Source organism: Elgaria multicarinata, chromosome 7 (assembly GCF_023053635.1).
Source record: "Elgaria multicarinata webbii isolate HBS135686 ecotype San Diego chromosome 7, rElgMul1.1.pri, whole genome shotgun sequence".
Taxonomy (NCBI): domain Eukaryota; kingdom Metazoa; phylum Chordata; class Lepidosauria; order Squamata; family Anguidae; genus Elgaria; species Elgaria multicarinata.
Window position 1 is genome coordinate 26,966,733 of NC_086177.1, and position 19,411 is coordinate 26,986,143.

A 19,411-nucleotide genomic window follows, 5' to 3' on the forward strand; every position below is an offset into this window, starting at 1 on the left:
TTGAGTATGTAGTTCAGTGGTGCTCAAGGTTTGGCTTCTAGCCTCTATGAATTGTTGTTCTAGATTAGGGATGGGTGAATACATCTATTTCTGGTCTGTGACACTTTCAAATGTGTTTACCCTTAAATCTGTTCTATCCTGTTTTTGCTTTTAACTGCAAATTCACATGGAAATAGTATTTAAATATGTATTTTAAACTGTGTTTTCTCTCAAAGTATACATTTCCCCTCAAAATACACATTTTTAAAAGTATTTTGAAACTGCCAAGAACTGTGTCAGAATATTTGGGAACAGCAAAAGCTGGTCTTGACTAAGTTCTGATTCACACCTTAGTCCGGGAGATATTGATCAGGTCAGTTCAAATCAGAATTCACAAATATTGAATTCCACAAGCATCGCTACTATAAATGTACAGAGGGAGGATTTCTAAGGCTCACTCCAGCCAATCATTATACACTGCAATAAATGCACAATGGTTACTAATTTGTGAAAAATCGAGATGTGTTCCTTGGAGTAGAGATCTCTTGTAGGGGTTTTGCATTTTAGCTGCACACTGCTGGGAGATGTGATTCTTCCCCAGCTAGTGCATCCAATACACTTGAGGGAAAGGAGAGTGGGAAGTCACTAATCACAAGGAAAGGAAAGAAGTAGACCTCCACATGCACACACCCAGGCAAAAATCAATTGAGCCTAATGAGTTTCGAAGAGAGGTCTTCCTTAGAGGCACACTTCAACCATTTTGACTGGCAGCACAGCACCAAACAGGTTTCATGCTTTTACCTCACTATATAGAAAGGTTTGCCCCAGTTACTTCTCCTACAATTACGTTACAACAGTGTGCAGGTTGAAATTCATTGTTCAAGAATGCCCCTGTGAAAGATCTCTGTTTGAAACATTGGTCTCATTAAAAACAATATATTGTGCACCTGGAGGTATCCTTCCTTCCTTCTTTTCCTTCCATTGGTCTTGAGGCTATTGTGCAAATTGAGGTGGCATGAGTGTCATGGGTACCTACTAGATAGTCCCAATAGCATCATTGGTGTTCTGCAAATCATCCTTTCCTTCAGATCTGTGCCAAACTTCTTTTCCATTTAAAATTTCCACATTGGTTGCGTACCCCTTTAATGTGTCACTTGCAGACCTAGGACTCTGACCTTACACTTGGCAGCAATGCCACTCTCTCCCTAAAGCTGCTAGTATGTGACAGCTTAGAACAACCTTTCCCAACCTGGCAACCTCCAAATGCATTGGACTACAACTGTGATGAGTTTGCAAGACACTTTGAGAGCAAAGTTGCTCACCTTCATGATGACATGAACACTGCTATGATGCAAGGTCTGTTGAGGTGTCCAGTGCATCATCTTATTCTGTTTTGTGGGATCATTTTCAGTGTTTGGAGCCTGAAGATGTGAACAAGATGCTTGCATCTGTTCTACCCACCACATGCTATCTTCACCCTTGCTGATCAGGGCTTATTCGAGGGGTCAGGGAAGTGATGAACATATCACTGCATGATGGAGTGGTCCCTACTGCCTTGAAGGAGGCAGTGGTGCAACCACTCATGAAAAAAAATGCTCCCTTGATCCAGGGGTCTATGCTAATTATCGTTCAGTTGCAAACACCCCATTCTTGAGCAAGGTGCTCAAGAGAGTGGTGATGTCTCAGTTGAAGGCATTCTTGAATGAAGCTGATTACCTAGATCCATTCCAATCAGGATTCAGGCCTGGTTTTGGGACAGAATCGGCCTTGGTTGGGAGAGGCACAGGAGGAGTGCAACCCTGTTGCTTGCTTCTTGATCTCTCAGTGGCTTTTGATACTGTTGACCATGGTATCCTCCTGGACTGCCTCCATGAGCTGGGAGTTCAAGGCACTGTTCTACAGTGGTTCAACTTGTACTTGCAGGGTCAGTTTCAGAAAATAGCATTGGGTGACTGCACCTAGGCCTAGCCACAGTGACCTATGCACTGGTAACCTCACAATTTCACCCAGATTTTCCCTGGGCTGTAACTGCTATTGGGTTTGACTTTGGTTTTATATGCTACTTATAAAGTCTTAAAGTTTTATATTACGTTTTATCTTCTTTACTTTATGGTATAGGAATGAATGAATGAATAAATAAATAAATAAATAAATACAACTCCCATAATTCCCAGCCTGTATGGCCAAGAAGGTGATAGGAGTTGTCGTCCAACACATGTGGCATGAACCAGGTTTGGGAAGGCTGTCTTAGGCCATAGCTAGACCTAAGGTTTATCCCTGGATCATCCAGGAGTCAAACCTGTTCATCTATTATTATTATTATTATTATTTATTTATTTATATAGCACCATCAGTGTACATGGTGCTGTACAGAGTGCCGGCTTACGCCGGCAGGGAGGCGGGGCCAAGGCGCGCTAACATTAGCACGCCTCCCCCAGGCTTCCACACGCCGGACGCGCAGGGACGTCGGGTCCCTGCGGCGTCTGCCATTTTTTTTTTTTAAAGGGGCCGGGTGCAGCCCGAAGACTCCGGTAAGGTAAGGGGTTTTTTTAAATGGGGGGGGGAAGGATGGCAGGGTGGGTGGCAAGGGGGCAGAGCGGGTGCGATCGCGCCGCTCGCCGCTCGAGCAAGCAGGCGAGCGGCGCTTGCCCGGGCAATGCCTGGCATGGGGCGGCATTGCCTGGGCAAGCGCCGCTCGCCTGCTTGCTCGGGCGGCGCGCGGCGCGATCGCACCCACCCTGCCCCCTTGCCACCCACCCTGCCATCCTTCCCCCTCCCCTCTCTCCCCCCCCCCCCAGGCCAATGGGCACAGCGCTCATATGAACGCTGTGCCAGGCAGGTCCGCGGCTTTTCGCAGCTACTCGCGAGTAAGCGAGTAGCCACGGAAGTCGCTAGACGTTCCCCAGCTCCAGCCGGAGCTGGGGAAAAGGTGTGCCATAAGTGAATTCGCTTATGGCGCGTTAGACCAGGCCTCAGCGCAGCCTGCCGCCGGGAAACCGGGTCTGAAGGCGCGCTAAGGCCTCGTCTAGCAAGGCCCTTGTTGACACACAGGGGATCCAGTGCTCAGGCAGGGGCGAACCCTGGATGATCCCAGGATAAACCTTAGGTCTAGCTGTGGCCTTAGAGAGGCAAAACACAGCTACCAAGTACCCAGAAGAAAAGCTAATGATCGCTAGTTTTTATTCTGTCCAATCCATCAGCTGATGGAATATTAATTGCTAACATATGAAATAATGTGTAGAGAGGGACTAATTCTCTGAATATCAGCTGCTTGAGGCCAAACAAGAGGGGAGTGGGCATCATATTCATGCCTTGCTTATGAGTTTCCAGAGACATCCAGCTGCTTACTGTTGCAATAGTGACTAGATGGACATCGGAGCAATTCCTATGTGGACCATCTCCCCAAAATTACTGTACCAAGCCTGCAATTCAAGCTTCCACTTGTTGATGTCTCTTCTTGTTAATTACACTTGAGTGTCATGGATTAAATTCTGACAGTATAAAGACTCCCCAAATTATGATTTGGTTGGCACATTATTAAACTAGAATCAGGTGGGTAAGTTGGTATAACTCTCAAATGACCAGTGGGCAATGAAAAGAAGCACAAAATATGATGGTCTGGATCACACCAGATTTCTCCTTTTAAGACTGTTTCAGTTCACTTTATTCTTATGACAGTAGAATCCAATTCAGATATATTACTTCTGACAGTACTTTTCTGGTTTGCATGCAAAATAGAGGATGATTTTCCCCTTAAGTTTTATTTTGAGACCAAAAAACAAACACACTGTGTTTCATATATAATTTGGAAAATGTTTAGATCAAACGAGAGCTAGGGTATTTTTTATTTACCAGCCAGCTTCAGTTCTTGCCTTTTTGTTCCAAGACTCAAAGCCTTGTCTAGTACAAACGTTTTCATGCTTGCTTGCTTGCTTGCTTGCTTGCTTGCGTGTGTGGCAGTGGTAGTAGTGTGTGTGTGTGTGTTTGTGTGTTGCAGCATTCTATTCTTATAACGAATATGCCCTGTAAACCTACACTGTTCATTTACAATCTTACATAAAGTTTGCCAGAGCAATCATCTCATAAATACTTACAATGTATTTTTAGCACATAGTGGGAACATAATATGGACTAAAAAGCATCTCTACAATTGCTCAATTAATTATATAATTATACAATAGATGGGATACAAAGAGCTGCCAATGGGCTTAGGTGTGTCTTTAAAAAACAGTTTTGGAAAGTTGCCATCTATCATTCCAAAGTGGCTCAATATGCAGCATAGAAGGCTGCTGTCCAAGGAACGCAAGCCCAAGATCTCTTTGGTCATGTGGAACCAGTTGTGTGGTTCTTGGGAGCCAGATTCCATCATTAGCATCTACAGTTAAAAGCAGGGCTGAACCCTGAATCTGAGCTGAGGCAGGCCAATTCGGCCCGCCTTGGCCAGAATCCAGATCAGGATCAGATTGGGCCAAGGCCCAATCTTCAGGCCACCTCACTCAAACTTGGGGCATTGGTGAGCCCCTGCCCCTGCCTGCCTGTCCATGAGCTGCCCAGCAGACCCCTGTTGTCAATGAGAGCTGTCATTTTCAATAAAGATGGGGGCTCTGAGTTTTACAAAGTCTGAAGTCTCAAACTACAGCAGTTGTAAAGGGCCATTTCTAGAAATGCCCCTTTATTTCCATCGCAGTTTAATATCTTAGACTTAGGAAATTCTAGACCCCCCATCTCTGTTGAAAAAGGTGGGTGGACAGGGGCAGCTGCTCTAAGTTTGGGTGGGTGAGCTGGGAGGTGGTCCAGTGGACGCCTGGTTGGCCTCACATCAGACTTTCACGGGCATCCGCCAAGCACTTCAGGCCAGGAACCCTCAATGGCCAAACCACATTGGGTGTCTGGATTTCACTTTGGATACAGTTCCAAAGTGGCTTGCCTGGGCCCCAAGCACCACGTGTTGAATTAGTGCCAATTTGGAAGCCCCCCTGAATCAGCCTCTGAAGCAAATCGGGGGAGCATGCACACCCCTAACTAAAAGGGTCTCAGGTCATAGGAAAATAACTCTGCCTGATCCTTGGAGAACTGCAGCCAGAGAGTATGGGATACTGTGCACCATGGACCAAAGGTCTGACTCATTAATATATGGTAGACCAGCCTTTCCTAGCCTGGCGTCCTCCAGATGTTTTGGACTTCAACTCCCATCAGCCTGAGCCATTATGGGCAATGATCATGAATTCAGAGAGTTGTAGTCCAAGACATTTGGAGGGAACCAGTTCAGGGAAGGCTGTGGGAAATAAAGGCACCCCGGGAAGGTGTAGAGCAGATCCTGTTCTGCTTAAGCTCATATGAACAAAGATTTCAGTAGTGAAAGTATATTGATTTTGAATTCCTTTTTCTCCTGTTGGGACTTGAAGAGATATGCAGTGAGATGGTAATACACAAGAATACTACGGTTAAGGTGAGCCTGGAAATCAGCTGACCACAATGCCACTGTTCTACACCATGCATACATATAATAAGGTGACCCTGCTTTTCATGATCATATATGATCATGCTTACCAAATTCCAGAGAAACCATAATACTAAGTCATTTTTTTTATATATATATATATATATATATATATATATATATAATTTCACTTCTGTTTAAACTTATCTCACAAAACTCTTCCTCTGGATGCATCCAGTATTACATCAAAGGCTGGCTTGGTTAAAAAAACAAACCCCAAACCTAACATTTTTAAGAACAAAACAATTCTTACTGTATTTCTTAATGGGTCGTATCTTCCTCACAGATTATTCCCCAAGTGGTCTCATTGATTTTAAATAGAGTTCTTTTCTAGGACAGCAGATCAGCAGTGGCTATTTGCTTCGGTGATTTAGGTGCAGCTTTAAAAAACTTCTAAAATACTGTCTCTATAAAGGCATAAATATTTTCTAGGTGTGTGTGTGTGTATTGATGATTTTTTTAAAAAAAAAATCACAGATGGACACTCCTATGGTATCAAAATTGCTGTAACAAGCAATTTTGTAGATAAGCATGCATGGATTTACTTTTTGCAAACATAGCTTTTCTTCCCATTTTGTAGCAATACTTATGCATGCAAATAAAAGCGTTTGCTAATATTGAGAAGGAAGCTCATTCAATTTTTATTCTACCAGAGTTTTCATTCAATTCTGAAGGGAAATGTCTGAATTTAACCCTAAAATCTTCAGTATTTCTACACTATGGAGATAAAGCTACTTAATCTGGGGTAGAATCCAATTAAGTGAAAGAATGCCTTAAATAGCAGAATGGGGAAATGGGCAATTGCCCCCTACGAACTTTCATCCACCCTCAAAATCTGCTTTGGGGGGTTGGGAGATCCACCAGGCCAGATGTGGGGGAGTTGTGGGATGATACTTACTTTGCCAAAAAGCTCCTCCTATTTTCTTCGCAAATACATTGATAGTTTTTCAGTGCTTTTCTTCACAGTGTCTTTTCTCTTTTTCTTCTTTGACCTCATTTTACAGTGTGCGTAAATAAGAATGAAAATGGTGCCACTGAAGAGCCCTGGGACATGTAGCTGCCTGGGTGCCAGATGCTCCTACTGAGTTCTCAAGCACCCAGCAGAATGATATTCCATAAGGTCCATAGCATCTGGGATGCTGCCCATTTCAGCGTTTCAGGACATAGGAAGCAATAAAGGTCTTCCCTTCACTGCAGCTAGGGAAGAGAAGGGGCAGCAATAGTAGCAGAAAATGATGGCAACAGGGTGAGCTCATTATCAACTGAACCTAAACCTTGTTGGACTTGGTGCTTGGCTTATAATTAGTTATAAGGCTGTTCCTGGTACCATCTCTCTCTCTCTCTCTCTCTCTCTCTCTCTCTCTCTCTCTCTCTCTCTCTCTCTATATATATATATATATATATATATATTACAGGAATATATATATATTTGCTGTTATGATTAGGGCCAAACTATTTGACTGTAGCTACATAGTTCAATGGTATGACTTGGGCCATGGCTAGACCTACCTGGTCTAGAGCGACGGAGGGGTGAGGATCTTGCGATGTGGTTATCGCGATATCTCCCCTCTGTCTACACGTGCCGCTTGACGTCTGTGGAGGAACCCAAAAGGGCAGGTTCCCTTGGTTCGCTGAGTGGCGGTCAAAGACTCTCAAGACACAATTTCTCTCATCTTGGAAAAGTTTTATTACGAGCAGCCTGCAGTGCTGCAAGGTGGCAAATCCCTAGAGGATCTGAAGGACTGCCCACTAGTTGCAGGCAAAGCTAAGATACGTATAGGGTAACATCCTCAGAAGCAACAACAGAACTTCCTCATATAATAAACCAATCATAATACAATTTTGCAATACAGTAACCAATGATAGACAAGGCATTTATGCATGTGCAGAGTGCAGATAATTCTAAGACTAGAAAAACAATACATAGATGGGTATTGCAATCCTGGAACATCTGCTCCTTTGTGGTTACTACTACTCCTGTCCTCACCGGGAGGCTCACACTCTGACTAATGTGTCAACACTTCTTGTTGGTTGAGCAAGTGTTACTCAATATATTTTCCATTACAGTCTGGATCAAATTGCTATAGAACTCAATTTCTAATAGAAGGGGGTTATATCAAAACAGGGTGGGTACAGATAAAATAGCCCATTCACACATTTCCTAGAAACGTCCTAGGAGGAACAGACCGTTATGCCCGCCATTTTTTAAAAAGGGGACAGAGCGCATGAGCGCTCATGCAGAAAAGGGTATGTTTTTTTTAAAAAAAAAATCCCCACTCACCCCACCCCACCCCCAATGGGGACAGAGTTCCTGAGGAGCTCTGTGCCCGGCTCCTGGCTCCTCGCAGTTACTCACAAGAAGCCGGGACAAACCACAATGCACACCCATGCATTCTGCGGTCTCGGGATCATCCCGAGACCCCGGAAAAAGCGGGCTAAACGGCTATGCTGATATCTTGGGGCAAGGGAGGGATCATTCCTCCCTGCTCCCAGGATCCCCTGTGCATCATGTGAACACACAGGGATGATCCCAGGGCGATCCCCAGGATATCAGCCGGTCTAGCCATGGCCTTGGTCAAAGACAGTTTCCTAATTCCTTGAACTTTAATATGCAGCATATCTGGAACCAGATAAAGCCTTTTTCCCCTTCCAAAAAAGAGTACATACCCTTACACTGAATGAACTCAACTAAGGTGACCATATGAAAAGGAGGACAGGGCTCCTGTATCTTTAACAGTTGTATTGAAAGGGGAATTTCAGCAGGTGTCATTTGTATATATGGAGAACCTGGTGAAATTCCCTCTTCATCGCAGCAGTTAAAGCCGCAGGTGCCCTGCCCTCTTTTAAATCTGGCCACTCTAGTATAGCTCCTGCACCTTTAACTGCTGTGAAGAAGAGAGAATTTCACCAGGTTCTCCATATATAGTCACCCTAACTCAACCAAACTTTCTTTTTAGGAACACAGATCGCATATTGTGGTATAACCTCGATTACCGAGCAAAATGCTGATCCTACATTCTGTTTTTGACATTTTAGTCATCTTGATCTATTCCAAGGGAATGCACTGGCAATGAGCTTAAAACAGAGGCCTTAGCTAAACACAAATATGGAGTTTGGTAATATGTTTCCTCAATCCCAGCTGCAGTATTGCTGATTCAGGGTATGACCTACACAACATCTTCTGAATTCAATAAAAGCAGGAGCAGAGTTTATGTAGGCCAAAAGAAGGACTTTGACAGGTTGGGAAGAACAGCATTCCCCAAAGATGCATTGAGTTGTAAGGTCAGGCCTTCTCTTACCATGACTTGGTATTCAGCTCTTTCAGTCATTAAAACCCCACTGACACAGAATCAATAATAATTTGATTCCTCATAGGAATTTAAGGATGATCAGACAAGAGGTGTGATGCAGTCCATTGGTTTATGGATCAGGAAAATTATCCCAAATTAGTAAAATTATTTCTAGTCTGATGATAAATGTCTCAAGAGATGTGGCTATATACTACTACTACTACTACTTTTTTCCATTAATATTTCATAGTCTTGGTTTTGTTCCCATTCCCCAGCATGTTTTCTCCTTGTTACAGTCTATTTCCATAATGTAGCAGTGGTATGAATTTACCTCTCACCTCCTCCTCTGTATTTCCTGCATTTCGGACAGCATACTATTCTAAGGATATGTAGAAAGCTGTCATACAATGGCTTGTTATTATATTGGATGCAAACAACCAAGCATCCATTCTGCTCTAACCTCCAGTATGCTAGGACTGTACATTCATGTAATTCAAAGGACTTGGGGTGGGGCGGGAGTGAAAGAGCCCCATTCATATATAATTCAGTTTTAATAAATGCAAATTAAAATTAACCAATTTTGAATTAAATTTTTATTGTTTCAGATTTCTCTCTCTCTCTCTCTCTCTCTCTCTCTCACACACACACACACACAGAGAGAGAGAATTATTGTGCTTCAATTTAATGGTTTGTGTTGCATTACATTGCTTGGCAGGTGGAAAAAGTTGAAACAATGGGTCAAAAGTTCAATGAATGGTGGTGGAGACACAGACCTAAGGTTAGGAAGCTCTCTAATAAAAGTTCTATGGAGGTGGGGGAGGGAAAACACTCAGCTAGGGTGACCATATGAAAAGGAGGACAGGGCTCCTGTAACTTTAACAGTTGCATAAAAAGGGAATTTCAGTAGGTGTCATTTGTATATATGGAGAACCTCATGAAATTCCCTCTTCATTACACCAGTTAAAGCTGCAGGAGCTATATTAGAGTGACCAGATTTAAAAGAGGGCAGGGCTCCTGCAGCTTTAACTGTCATGATGAAGAGGAAATTTCACCAGGTTCTCCATATATACAAATAACCCCTGCTGAAATTCCCCTTTCAATACAACTGTTAATACAGGAGCCCTGTCCTCCTTTTCATATGGTCACCCTACACTTAGCCCTGAAAGTGAGGAAGTTCTCCAAGGTGTACCAGGAACACATTTGTCTTATTTATACACAAGGTCAACATCTGATTGATGTTCTTCCACATCATCCCCCTTTGTTGTTTATTCGTTCAGTCGTTTCCGACTCTTCGTGACTTCATGGACCAGCCCACGCCAGAGCTTTCTGTCGGCTGTCGCCACCCCTAGCTCCCCCAAGGTCAAGCCTGTCCCCTCCAGAATATCATCCATCCATCTTGCCCTTGGTCGGCCCCTCTTCCTTTTGCCTTCCACTTTCCCTAGCATCAGCCTCTTCTCCAGGGTATCCTGTCTTCTCATTATGTGGCCAAAGTACTTCAGTTTTGCCTTTAATACCATTCCCTCAAGTGAGCAGTCTGGCTTTATTTCCTGGAGTATGGACTGGTTTGATCTTCTTGCAGTCCAAGGCACTCTCAGAATTTTCCTCCAACACCACAGTTCAAAAGCATCTATCTTCCTTTGCTCAGCTTTCCTTATGGTCCAGCTCTCGCAGCCATAGGTTACTACGGGGAATACCATTGCTTTAACTATGCGGACCTTTGTTGTCAGTGTGGTGTCTCTGCTCTTAACTATTTTATCAAGATTTGTCATTGCTCTCCTCCCAAGAAGTAGACGTCTTCTGATTTCCTGGCTGCAGTCAGCGTCTGCAGTAATCTTTGCGCCCAGAAATACAAAGTCTGTCACTGCCTCCACGTTTTCTCCCTCTATTTGCCAGTTATCAATCAAGCAGGTTGCCATAATCTTGGTTTTTTTGAGGTTTAACTGCAACCCAGCTTTTGCACTTTCTTCTTTTACCTTTGTCATAAGGCTCCTCAGCTCCTCCAGAACTCTTTTCTTCTTGGTCTCTGTTCCAAGGTATGCCTCCCCCACCAAAGGGGAATGTCCTTTTTCCCTTCTCAGTCCAAATAAACAACATGATCATGTAAATGCAGCATCTCTATACTTAATCCTTGTTACAACACAGGATCATTCAAGTCAGTAGCTGCAGGATCAGAATCACTTCTTGGAAATTGTAGTTAGTGGCTGCAGGATAAGGCAAAAAAAAATATCTCTGGAGCAATACAAGTGGCTGCTGGGGCCAGGATGAAAGATCACAGAGTAAGTAGCTGCAGGGCCAGGATGGATGCATGCTGGGTGATAAGGGTAAGTGTCTGCAGGATCAGGCTGGATGCCTATAACATAATACAGGTAAGCATTAACTGAATCAGGATGAAGATCTACAGTGTAGGTAAGTAGCTGCAGGGCCAGAGTGAATGTCTACAGAGCAATAAAAGTCAGTAGGTATAGGGTTAAAGAGAATGCTTATATAATTATCCAAGATATTGTTAAGTAATTGTAGAGTCAGGATGATGTTACTGAACTGGCTGTGGAATTCAGCAAGGCTTTTTCTTCAGTTCTTCCTCTGCATGTTAACTGTGTTGGAAGGTCTCTCCTGTGTTTCTGCTCTTTGGCCACCTGCTCTTTCCCCCATTCTGATACTCCCTTCTTTAACTTCTGTTCTTTGGTCCTTTTCATCAGCTGCTCTTTCTACCCAATCCTCTTGAGCCTGTTTCCTCTACCGCTGCCTTTCTTCTCTTTCCCCCTGAACTTCTAGTGCTCCAGGTTTTTGTCCTGTGCATCTGCCCCACCTACTCCTCCCTCAAAATTCTTGAGCTATTGTTGATAGTAACCTGTTTCGCACAACACAACAGCCCACCACAGCTAAACTTAGCTGTGATGGCCCCTGTATCATACTGGGTGAAATTTCACCAGGTTCTCAATATATACAAATGACACCTGCTGAAATTTCCTTTTCAATACAACTGTTAAAGATACAGGAGTCCTGTCCTTCTTTTCATATGGTCACCCTAGTATACCTGCTTGCTATGCTTTGCCAAGCTGTGTGAACTCAGCATTTTAGGTTGTGTGAGGGGGTAGAAAATCCTCAAATAACACTAAAACAAGGCATGGGTTATTTGTGGGTTGTCTACCCACTCAAACACTTTAAGAACCTGGGTTTGCATGACATGGCAAATTACGAGCATTCTACACATGCTACTAAGCCTCATGGGGGAAATTAACCCATGATTGCTTAGTGTTATGTGTGAACAGCTCCATTGATTAATTGCTAAATTACCTTCTTTACTCTTGTGTAAAGGTGTGTGGCCCGAGTTTGAATCAGGACCATGGCATCCCTGGAGAGGATGGGTAAACCTGCCCCCACACATATCTATTTTTTTCCTGGAATTCCACAACCACTGGTGGTTCCACAACATTGTTCTTCGGTGACTGACCATCATATTTGATTGTAAAAAAAGATAGAGAGAGAGAGAAGATATTCTTAAGTGCCTGAAAATGCTTTAATGAGCCTAACACTTTTTGGAAAGGTATTTTCTTCGTTGGGTGGAGCGGGGATAAAATTTCATTGCAAACCACTATGGACATGCTAAAAACTATAACAATATATACAAAGTTGAAACAATTAACTTTCACAACTGCATCCAAAGTTCCTATCAATAACCCATGTTAACCAGTGATGGAGAGAAGGTGGAACTACTCAACTCCTATTTTGCCTCAGTCGTCTTCTCATTCATGCATTCATTTATTACATTTCTATACCACCCTATAGCCAAAGCTCACTGGGCAGCTAACAAAAATAATAATAAAACAATTAAAATATATTATGCAAACTGCAAGATCATATCTAAAACCGTTTTTAAACAACCAAAGACAACCCAGGACCTGATTAAAACTTCATCATGTGCTGCCCAATACCTGAGAGAATAGGGCAGTTTTAATATGGTGCCAAAAAGATGACAAAGTCGGTGTCAGTGAGACCATTCCATAATTGGTGGGAATGCTGGGCTTATTAAAGCATTTTCAGGCGCTTGAGAATATCTTGCCTCCTGTTTTTTGACATAACCTATGCCTTTCCCTCTCATTGTTGTATGTGTTTTCCTTTTCTTTCATCATGTTTGCACAATCATGTGATTTCATCTTCATTTTTCTGCTTGAAGCAGAAGGCAAAAATGTCCATCTACCACCACCACCGGCCATGCACACACATATACACGCACATCCACCGCCATTCCATGTACAGAAACCAACTGTAAAGTCAGTTGATTCTTCCTTCAACTGTAGCAACAGGGAAACACCCTCCATAGCGCCTGAAGGCTGCAAAGTAGCTTAGGGGTTGTATGGCACACATACACCTCCCCATTTCTCCCCATTCCCAGCTTCTGCAGTTGCCTCGCTCTGCCCAGTAGTCTGGAATGAGGGAATCACTGAAGCATGTGTGGGTTAATCTACCTCACTGTGAGGATAACATGGAATCACTAATATGTACTCTGTTCAAAGATTTTTGGAGGAAGGTGAGATACAAACGTGCTAGACAGCCTGCTGAGTTTCTCTGGTTATGTAACACGATGTAGGCCATGTGGGAGGTGTAGTTTTTTTCTACATCCATCTTAGGAACTGGGGTATTGGAAGGAGCCATATGGTGTGCCTTTCCACATTCATTCATTCACTGTATTTTATAGTGCTACTTTTCTCCAAGGATCTCAAGGTGCACCCATCATTCTTCCCTCCTGCCATTTTATTCTTACAACAACCCAGTGAGGTAGATTAGGCTGAGAGAGAGTAACTGGTCCAAAGCTACCCAGTGAGCTTCATGGCTCAGTAGGACTTTGACTCTGGGTTTCTCCAGTCCTGGTCCACACTTGGCAAAGAATCTACAGGTCTGGAGAAGAAAAGGCCTGTGTTGCCATAAAGTTATCTCATTGGTGATTATTATTTTATCAGAGACACATCTATTCAGGCTCTGGCTGTTCTACTTTTTCAACTACCCACCACATAAAGAAAAGCAGGCAGGTTATACAGGGAAGAACTCTTCCTGAACTTATTCTGAGTGTTGCTACTCGTGGTTCCGTGAGCCATTTTATGAAGCCTCAAGTGATTTTGCTCTTAATATTTTTCAATTATTTCACAAGGCAAAGGTGTTCAGCAGACTTGTAACTAATTGAATCATTTTTCTTACCTTTTGTAAAAGATAATTGATACTGCGTTTGCTTGTCTGTGTTCTGTTGCCTCCCAAATTATCAACGCTTACTCAGAACTAATTAGCAACCATGCAGTGCATTAATTCGCTAATTCCCTTTAATATTCTAGGATGCATTATCATCTCCAGCAGCTGTGCTAGTGTGTATATTCAGATGTTCCAAGCTGCTTACCTTGGCCTGCTCTTTTGCAATGGATATGTTATAACTTTCACGTATCTTGTATTCAAGCTCTATTTTTTTCCTCTCATAGTCATCATGAATTTACTGTATTGCTTTAATGCTGGAAATCAATCACCCTGAAAATATTTAGATTTAGATCAGGCTAGATCCAGCTACTTAGTTCCTATTGAAATGAATGGTGTAATTTAGTCATCACTTAACTTAAGTCCGATTAATTTCAGTGAGAACTATGTGCAACTAATTAAGTCTTCATCCAACCTGTTATGTATATATTTATATCGTTAAACAAAAAACCAGCACATGGTCTGGTTCTACATCTGCAACAAATAGTGCCCCTTTTGTTATCCATCGTGCTGCTATATGCGAGATGTGTGAGAGAGAAAAATATTGGGCAGCCCCTGTATTTGGTAAGGATATAGAACAGCATTCCCCATCCTGCTGTCCCAGCATTCCTGACCATGGGGCAACATACTGACTTGCAATGATGGGAGTTGTAGTCCAACACCTTTGGAGGGCACCAGGTTGGGGAAGGGCTGCTCTAAACAAAAGAAGAGAAGTAGGTGGCCCTAAGTTGTTTGTCATCAGTTTTCCACAACCCTACAGTCACCTCCGCATATCATATTCTCCATCCTGTCTTCATGGTTTATCTGCTTTGGGAGAATGAGCATTTCACTGGCACTTTCTGCCACCCTAGGGAGGATGTGGCATTAAGGCTTTTGAGCCTTAACTCCCAATTTCCCTGCTTTTTGGTGCTTAGTTGAAAAATGTAGAGTCTTAACGTTGTTTTGTAAACTGTAGATTTTTTGTTTAATGAATTCACTCTAATAGGATAAATAAATATTCATTAAAAATCAACAGAAGGGAATTTTTTAAAAAAGGCATTCCAAGACCCCACCACTGGATTGATGGGTAAGGGGTTCAAGGCCCCCATCATTGCAGACTTTTTAGAAGGCCCTGAAAAGGTCCTACTGTACTGTGGGCTTCCCCTGATTATGTTTTATCGGACTGGGTTGTGGCTGCAATTGTCTGTTGTAAACTTTATTTTATGCTGGTGTTCGTTATTTTGTTTTTGTTTTTTAGAATTATCTGCTGCTGTTGCTGTTCTTACTGTATTTTCACTGTTTTTATTACTACATCAGGTTTTATTATATGTTTTATTGTTGTACACTGCCTTGGGAGAGCTCCTGCCTTAAAAGGCATCCAAGAAATATTTTAAATAAATAAATATTGAAAGGAGGGATATAAATCAACATAATTCCATAAGTAAGCAAATAAATACTCTCCAAACTGAACGCAATCTTCAAGTCCTACAGAGGAGAACGATAATGCTTCTCTCTACTCCCAATCTAGGAGTTGTATTACCTCTTTCCCTTCTATTTCAGCCTGTTTTAGATAGGGCAGAGTCAGAGAACTATTGCCCATCTCACACAGCTTTGAATCTGCCTTCAGGAGGAGAAGGTGGTAGCTAGGACACCCCATGTCATGTTTCACTTTCCTGTTTAGGAATGACTGACTGACAGGCATTCCTTAAACCTTCTCCCTGTTCTTAGTGAGCCCAGAGAGAAGCAGGCTTTTCCCCAGCTGTGAACTGGATTTCAGCCTGTTTACTTTGTCCCATAGAACTGAGCCATCCTATATCTGCATCCTGTCCCTTAGTTATGTTTCCTGGTTACATTGCAGTGTGACAAAATATTGACAGACTTGGGGGGGTGGGGGACTGTACGCTGTATTAACCCTGGTGTGGCCACGCAGTGGCACTGAGTTGTTTAAATGATACAGCTGCCACCTTGCAGCCACATCAAGATCCCCCCACCCCCAAAATTGTGCATTTTCAAAGTACCAGTTTACGGCGGCTTTTACCTTAGCTCCAGATTATCCAGTTGGTATTATAATCTCCAATTGCCTGTGGAATCTGGCGAACAGAAAGGCTGAGTCTTTTGTTGATGAGGATGATGGGAAGCATAGGAACGCAAGGCAGTGGGCGGGCTTTTCCGGCCAGATAGCCCATGCTCCCCCTTATCCATGTTCCTCATTAAATTTAGCTTTTGAGCTGATCTCCTTCCAAAGTGGTGCCGTACTGACACCCTCTGGGATGGAATGGTGAGAACTAGCTTTCATCTATACAGGTAGATACATCAAGACCAAAGTACATGTTGATTTACAGCATCAAAAACTATGGCCACAGCTAGACCTAAGGTTTATACTGGGATTATCTAGGGTTCGCCCCTGCCTGAGCACTGGATCCCCTGTGTGTCACCTAGATGAACAGGTTTGACCCCTGGACGATCCAGGGATAAACCTTAGGTCTAGCTATGGCCAATGAAAAGAGAGATCCCTGCTCAAAGGAACTTACAAAGTAAACTTTGGATAGACAGGTCTACATAATCTGGAGAAAACGGGGGATAGGAAATGGCAAGGGTAAAAAGCAGTTCCATAAATGTAAGCTAAAAAAAACTACATGTATTTAGACTTTGTTTTGCTTGGTGATGGGTAGTCAAGCAAAGAGTATTCATTTTATTCCCTACCTCATTCACCAGCATAATCAATAGCACCTAAATCTTAGGTGTTTAGATTTTCTAAATTTCTAAATGTTATCTGTGCTTTGTCATTCAGTTCTACATCTAGAGAACCCTATGAAAATTATTCTTCCATTTCTTCAAATTTCTGTATCCAAAGGTTTAAGAACAATCACAAAAGTGGGTCTTTGAACCTTCCCATAAATATCTCCTGCCACAGAACATGGGAACCTGAGTGCAAATTCCACTTGTGGGCCTCAGTTCCCCATCTGTAAAATGGGGGTATTATTAATTACTTAACTCAGTATGTGTTATAAGGATATCTCATGAGCGCAATATGGATTAGAAAGCAGCTTGCCAAAACAAATAGCAAAGAGATGACAGAGGTGGTGGTGGTGCTGATGATGGTAGGGATGGTGATAAGAAGAAGATCTAATGTTAATGGGCTTCATCTAAAATGTCCTGAAGCAAACTCATTAATCAACTCACCGTATATAATGTGTGCTAAAGCCCCAACCTCATCTGGTTACTTTTTGCAGCTCCATTCTGATATGGACAGAGGAGATGGATCAATCAAATACATTCTGTCAGGAGAAGGAGCAGGTGTTGTATTTACCATCGATGACACTACTGGGGATATCCATGCCATTCAGAGACTAGACCGAGAAGAAAGATCACAGTATACCCTAAGGGCTCAAGCCTTGGATAGACGGACAGGCAGGCCTATGGAACCGGAATCTGAATTTATCATCAAAATCCAAGATATCAATGACAATGAACCCAAGTTCCTGGATGGACCATATGTTGCTTCAGTGCCAGAAATGTCACCAGTGGGTAAGGGGGAGTTCATGAACACACTTTTAATGCATAATAAACTAATCCGTAAAGACACTAGAGAAATCTTTGTCCATGCTCCTTAATATAAACAATGCAAAATGAAGGATGGAAATTAGATTTACAATGTAGAGTTTAACTTCAGCCAGTCAAAGCACAATGCAGGAGGTGGGGGGATGTTTTGTTTGCGTTTGCTCCATTCCTTACTCTGCTTTTCCTAGCAATGTACAAGAGATGGAGAAGGACCAGGAAATGTATGACCCTAAATGTCTAATAGCACTTTCCCATCAGCAAAATTGTCTCCTTAGTTTGGGGAAAGAGGTTACTGTAATCCAGTTCCTGATGTGAGAATCCTCTCCCAATCCTCTCCTCTGCACTTTCTCTTTTGCCAGCAAATTCTATAAATTGGACTTGCATGGCTGTGTCTTGCCAAGGTGAACACAGCCAAATACACGTGTATTGGTGCCCTAGGAAACAGGCCTGTCTGAGAGGCCAGGGAAATGGATGTTCATTTGAACCTTTCCCCCTTTTTTCTCACTGCACTTTGTTCAATATCGGTGTGTGTGGGGGTTCCCCCTCAAGTGGGTGTATCAATGTTGATTTGACTCCTTCTTTATGTGAGGCTTGGGACATTTGCCTCCAGGGCCTGCTACCAGGTGTTAAGCCCCCCACTCCTGTCCTGAAGTTCCAGGCAGATGGCAACAACATAGGACGTTTACACATGGAGGAGGGGGATGTGTTTGCTTCTTGAGTATGACGTTACACTGGTCTGCTGCAGGCTGTGGCTGTGAAAGGATGTGGGGGGCACACTCTGCTGCTCAACCAGGGGATGCTGCCACCTGCCATCCATATGCCCACAACAGAGCGCAAAGAGCCATAAGGACGAGACGAGACCCTGGAGACCTGTAGCAACAAGCCTTGTGCTTCATTGATTTTCAAGCTGTTTAGCGAACCCCAGGGGCCCATCATCATCCTGTGTAAATTAGATCAGTCATGAGCCTTGGCCAGTTTTACACCAGGAGCTAAAAGAGGCTTTGACTGCCCATAGATCAAGGCACAGCAATGGTGGTTTTAAAGCACCTTAAACTTGGACAGGTATATGAGATAAGAAATCCACTGCTCTTTTTGTATTATCAAGCATAGAACAAAATGTAACCTCCACACCCTTTGTTATTTCTAAGACAATATTGAAATCCCGCCCTCCTAATCTCAAATACTATTCACATATACAACATATTATCATACAGAGGGACAGACATGATACATAGTCATAGTTATATAGGTAAATGTTTCTTTTTGTTTCTTTTTTACTCTCCTTCCTAATAACATTGGCCAAGACTACGTGCGTTTTATTATAGCGTGAGCCCATTCTCTTCTCCAGCTTTTAATTCATTGTTGCTTTTTTTGTCCAACATTTGCCTAAATGTTCTGTGGAATGATGGCTTTGTGATCGCTCTATTAACCACCAGGCATGTTTATAGTTTTGTGTATGCCTGTGTGTGGATGTGTGCATATAACGCCCAGTTCTTATTAGAACCCTGCAAAGTCAACTTTTGCCTTTTAAAAAGCTTCCAGTCCTTAAAATTGCAAAGATAAATTTCAGGAAAGGTCTGCTAATAAGTACACCAGTGTTGCACACTGCTACACAATACTATGCAATATAGCCAAAGTTAAGTACCTTTGATTTTAGTAAGAGAAAACTGAACATATGCTGAACTCTGTTATTAACCAATGGGACTTAAAACTGCTTAATAGTGACTGGATCATGTCCTACAAAATTACCAGCATTGCAGGTGGAATATCAGTATTCTTGCATAAAAATAAATGTTGATAGGGTTGTCAGAGTCCAGAACAAATAAAAAGTCTATGCTTAAATATCAAGGTTTTTCAAAGACTA

The 19,411-nt window shown here is 42.7% G+C and overlaps 1 protein-coding gene across 2 annotated transcripts in view; it reads left to right on the forward strand.

The window, feature by feature from the left end:
• Nucleotides 1-19,411, forward strand: part of CDH20 (cadherin 20) — a 64,179-nt gene that overhangs the window by 3,843 nt on the left and 40,925 nt on the right. The window contains exon 2 of one of the 2 annotated variants that reach the window (XM_063130268.1): nucleotides 17,220-17,514. The exons of the other annotated variant lie outside the window; for it this stretch is intronic. Coding sequence (XP_062986338.1) covers nucleotides 17,220-17,514 — 295 coding nt within the window. The remainder of the gene's footprint in view (nucleotides 1-17,219; nucleotides 17,515-19,411) is intronic. 2 annotated transcript variants of the gene reach the window in all.